Genomic DNA, 4,934 nt, shown 5'->3' on the forward strand with positions numbered 1-4,934 from the left:
GTGGGGGCCCAGGCTCTGATTGGAGGGGCAGCCTGGGAGGAGAGGAGGGGGAGAGGAGGGGGAGAGGTGGGGGAGAGGAGGGGGAGAGGTGGGGGAGGCAGGAGCCTAGGTAGTAGCTGAGGTCAAGGGCTGGGCCCATGAGAGGCCATGGTGGCGGTGCCAGGGAGGCTGTGGGGTGCTGGCACAGGTGGGCCCACGGACCAGGAGCCACAGCCATCTGTACGGTACCTGCCAAAGGCGGCCCCCACCCGTCCTCCTCGGGCCAGTGCCTGGCACCTTCAGTGATCTTGCTTGCCATGAATCTGCCAGTCCCCCCCCCGTCTCCTCACCCAGTTAGGGTCACAAGGCACAACCCTGCCCTAACCTCCGCATGCCAGCCTAAGAGCACCTTGTGGGCGGCAGGTTCCATGACACCCCCGAGCACGGGACCAGGCGGAGAACGTTTCAGGGGAGAAGTGAAGGCACTGCCAGTGTAAGCACCGCTCCAGGTGGCCTCCTGCACAGGGCCCCACGGCAGATAGCAAAGAAGGGCACTGCAGGTGGATGCCCTGGACAGCAGGGCACAGGTGCAGGCGGGCGGTGGGCGCAGGCGGGGGGAGGGCCCAGGAGCCCTCACCTGTGTACTCCCCCAGAATCATCCGAGACATGATCACCGTGAAGATGGGGGCCGAGCTCTTCACCGTTTCGGCAAACGAAACCGCCACATTTTTCAGGCTGACCAAGCCCAAAACCACAGTCGCAAACCTAAAAATATGGAAAAAGCACCATTAGATTAGAGCAAGTCCGTCTACTTACAACCACAGGACAGGCTCTCCGAGGAGCTCGTTCGGCCGGTGGGCACCTGCAGCCCCTGCCCCACCCACCTCATCACCAACGTGGTCCCTGGACCCACCTCTGCCTTGCCTTAGGTCGACCCCCCAGGAAATGGCACTGCGCCTGGTGTGAAGCGACTTCCACCACCCCTTATAAACTGCCCCAGAGACAAGGAGGAGCCCTGTCCTGTGACCAGCCCAGAGAGAAGCTGACAAACACACGTGGCAGTGAGATCACTTATCTGGTGTCTCGACAGCCTGACACTTTTACAAAGTCTGCACTGAAAACTCAGCGGCCCACAGCATCTCCCATTCTAGGCACTGGAGAGGGATTTTACACTGAGAGACACTCAGCCACACACAAGCCATGCTCTACCTCATCAGACCCACAAACAGCATGGTCATGAGGAAGTTGGGTGGGTAAGAAAGCCGCGCCTTGTGCTGATGTAAACAGCAAGGAACGAGGGTCTTCACACACCCGATGACCGTGGTAGACAGCATCTGCACCGCGCCTGCAGGAGGGAGGCGGTTGGAGCTGAGGGGGAATCGGCCCTCCCAGTGCCTGCGCGTTCCCCAACCACGGGCTCACCTGGGAGAGGTTGGGTCCCATCCCAGCAGGGCTCCCCCGCCCCCGCCCCGCCCTCCCGGGTAGCTGTTGGCAGCTCCACCAGCTGCCCCGGCTCCCGCGGGCCGCCATGTACCGAGCATGCTGGGTTCGCCTCCCAGCAGAGACAGGATGTACTTGTTGAGGAAGAGTGTGCAGAAGCTGAAGAAGAACCACAGCGTGAGGTAGAGCAGCGCCCGCGAGCTCCACACGCCCAGGTCGGACTCGATGACTGTGGTCTCCGTGATGGTGACGGTCAGTACATTCTCATCCGCGCCGCTGTCACTCTTGGCAAAAACAATCTTCTCACTTCGGTGACCAAAAAGAGAGCCCCAGCTGAGAGGCCACCTGCCCTTGGGCTTCTCCTCGGAGCCAGGAACGAGCTCCCCCAGCGCTGGGGTCTTCACTGAGGGCGACATGCTGGAACCACCGCAACAAAGGACGACTCTGCCTCCGAGCCGGGCTGCATGGGCCACCGAGACCGCCCAGGGACTCCGGGCGGCAGGAACAAGTCCACTGGGGCCTCTCCCTGGCAAAGCACAGGAGCAGATGCTACAATGCTAAGAAAAGGAAACACATTACCCGTTTTGAACATTTAATGTCCTTAAAGGACATTTTAACCACCAATTGAAAATCACTTAAAAATGCAATTGTTGGCCGGGCGCGGTGGCTCACACCTGTAATCCCAGCACTTTGGGAGGCCAAGGCGGGTGGATCACGAGGTCAAGAGATCGAGACCATCCTGGTCAACATGGTGAAACCCCGTCTCTACTAAAAATACAAAAATTAGCCAGGCATGGTGGCACACACGCCTGTGGTCCCAGCTACTCGGCAGGCTTAGGCAGAAGAATCACTTGAACCAAAGGAGGCAGAGGTTGTAGTGAGCTGAGATTTCGCCACTACACTCCAGCCTGGCGACAGAGCAAGACTCCATCTCAAAAAAAAAAAAAAAAAATGCAATCATTCACTGCCCAGAGATTTTTAGCAATGGAGTCCCGTTTTCTCTTCTTACTTGCTCTTGGAAGATGGTCTCCTGGCACACCTGACTGTCTTCCTGGCAGACCTGGGGCTGGAGGCCCTTCAAGCCCTGGCTGGCAGCTGCGCCTTGGCAATGGGTGTTGTGGCTGCCTCTGCCACGTGCCCCAGGACTAACTCCGTGCTGCTTTCTAGACAGACCCCATGGCACAAAACCACACTCGCACCCGCCTCATGCTCAGGTGACTGTGGCTTCTCAAGCAGACACCCCTTCCTTTCCCACAAGCTCTGGCCAGGTCAGAACAGCTGCTTCCTCCTGAGCACCAGAGAGCATCTTCCTTCCAGCTCAGGGTCTGCGCCGGCGCCACCTCCCTCAGGTCTCAACCCAGCGCTCAGGCAGCCCATTTCCTGTTTCTCACCCCTGGGTTTCTCTTCCTACTTTGGGGGGCGGCTGTGCCTCTGAAAGGTCGCCCACTGTGTCTCCCCACCTCGCTCCCAGCATGTGTGGTGCAGGCCGTGCTGCCCGACCCGGGGCCCCTCCTCCCCTCGCTTCTTTCCCCCAAGGAAGCTGGGGTTCCCACCTCACCCACCATCTCCTTCTACGTTTACGTACTTGCGTGCATGCTACACCAGATATATTCTGTTTACGCTGAGGGACGCACGACGCCCCCTCCCTCGCCGAGACCTCTCCTAGGCGCTCAAGCCAGCCTTTCTGCCAGCTCCCGGCTCCCCTACCCAGCAGTGCTCTGAGGTGCCTGAATCTTGGCCTCCCCACATCTGGGACCTGGTGCTCCCCAGTGGTAACAATGCCAGGGCCCCTGTGGCCGTCCCCTCCCCTCCCCTCCCCCTACTCTGTGTGTCTACGTACCCAGGGCTCCCTGTCTGCCAATCACACCACCCACTCAGTGCCACCCGGACGCTCCCAAGACACAAACGTGTGCTCTGACCCCTGGGTGCACCAGGATAGCTGCCTCCAGGGCACCGCAGACATCTGTGAGGATGAGGCTGGCCCGTCTACCAGTTCCCATAGTCCCAGAGTAACACAGGGCTCCTCCACTCCTCTGGCCACTGATGGTACCAGGTCTCCACAAAGACACCATTTCCTTTCTCCTTTTCAGCAGCACACGCCCACTGCTTAGCGTGGGGTGACAAGGAGCTGGGAGCAAAGCCTCCGTGGGCTGCAGCCTCCCTGGAGCTGTCTAGGACAGGCCAGGCCCTGAGCCAGGGAGGTAGGAAACTTTGTGCCCATTTCCCGAGGGGCCCTGGCTAGGGGTGGAGCAGCCACCTGGCTTAGGTGAAAATCCAAGAACAAAGGGCGCTGCAGGGCGGCAGAACAAAAGGCCGGAACACCCGCCCTGCAGGAGCCGATCCCTGTGGAGCCCAGGGTGCAGGCCTTGATCTCACACCCACCCCACTAGACCCGCTCGCCCTCTCCCTCCCAGCTTGAAGGCTGCCGCTGCACCAGGACCTCCCTGGCTGGGGACGCTGCCATAGCACCTGCTACATAGACTCTGCAGCCACCAGTGAGTTTCTCAAAGCAAATTCACTCATGTGGCAAGGAGCTGACGCTCAAGAAACCGCCCCCAGGATCAGTGATCAGCAACCAGCAGCACGCGGGCTCGGGCGTGGGCAGACGAGGCCAGTCATGTCCCACCGACGTGGAGGTGGACCTTGAGTTCAAGCACAAGCGTCTCCCAGCTCACACATGGCCGGCCAAGCACCGCTCTCTGCCAGAACAGTCTGTCTACTTAGTTTCCATCTGAGAAACTCACAGCATTCCAGGCAAAACTGCTCCCCAAAGTGAGGGCCTCAGTCCCTTTCTCTGCCAACGCTGTGCTCCCACCAAGAAGCCCATGGGCCTCACACAAGCAGCCCAGTCCCCACCCTAACGTTCGCTCACAATCAGTGGAGAGACAAAAACACAGAAATCGCACTTCATCAATGCTGCTGTTCTCCTGTGCATCAAGAACTTAAGGGTCTGGCCAGGCGCAGCGGCTCACGCCTGGAATCCCAACACTTTGGGAGGCTGAGGTGGGCACATCACAAGGTCAGGAGTTCAAGACCAGCCTGGCCAACATGGTGAAACACCATCTCTACTAACGATACAAAAAAAAGGTAGCCAGTTGTGGCAGTGTGCACCTGCAATCCCAGGTACTCGGGAGGCTAAGGCAGGAGAATCACTTGAACTTGGGAGGCAGAGGCTGCAGTGAGTTGATACGGTGCCACTGCACTCCAGCCTGGGCGACACAATAAGGCTCTGTCTCAAAAAAAAAAAAAAAAAAAAAAAAAAAAAAGAACTTAAGGGTCTGGTGTGGTGGCGGCGCCTGTAATCCCAGCACTTTGAGAGGCCAAGGCAAGAGGATCACCTGAGGTCAGGAGTTTGAGACCAGACTTACTAACACAGAGAAGCCCTGTCTCTACGAAAAATACAAAATTAGCCAGGCATGGTGGTGCATGCCTATAATCCCAGCTACTTGGAGGCTGAGGCAGGAGAATCACTTGAACCTGGGGGCGGAGGTTGCAGTCAACCGAGAAAACACCAC

The 4,934-nt window shown here is 58.7% G+C and overlaps 1 protein-coding gene across 5 annotated transcripts in view; it reads right to left on the reverse strand.

Annotated features, from left to right (window-relative positions):
- LOC108313946 (solute carrier family 35 member E2B) overlaps positions 1–4,934 on the reverse strand; it is a 30,929-nt gene that overhangs the window by 15,882 nt on the left and 10,113 nt on the right. For 4 of the 5 annotated variants that reach the window (XM_037743494.1, XM_017542611.2, XM_017542612.2 and 1 more), the window contains 3 exons: positions 1,514–1,976; positions 1,189–1,324; positions 617–744 (listed from right to left, as the gene is read on the reverse strand). In XM_037743494.1, the coding sequence (XP_037599422.1) occupies positions 617–744; positions 1,189–1,324; positions 1,514–1,835 (586 nt within the window). In that variant the 5' untranslated portion in view covers positions 1,836–1,976. Of the gene's footprint in view, positions 1–616; positions 745–1,188; positions 1,325–1,513; positions 1,977–3,126; positions 3,146–4,934 lie in introns of those variants that run through there. The other variant, XM_037743496.1, reaches the window with a different exon arrangement.

Source organism: Cebus imitator, unplaced genomic scaffold (genome assembly GCF_001604975.1).
Source record: "Cebus imitator isolate Cc_AM_T3 unplaced genomic scaffold, Cebus_imitator-1.0 Scaffold145, whole genome shotgun sequence".
Taxonomy (NCBI): Eukaryota; Metazoa; Chordata; class Mammalia; order Primates; family Cebidae; genus Cebus; species Cebus imitator.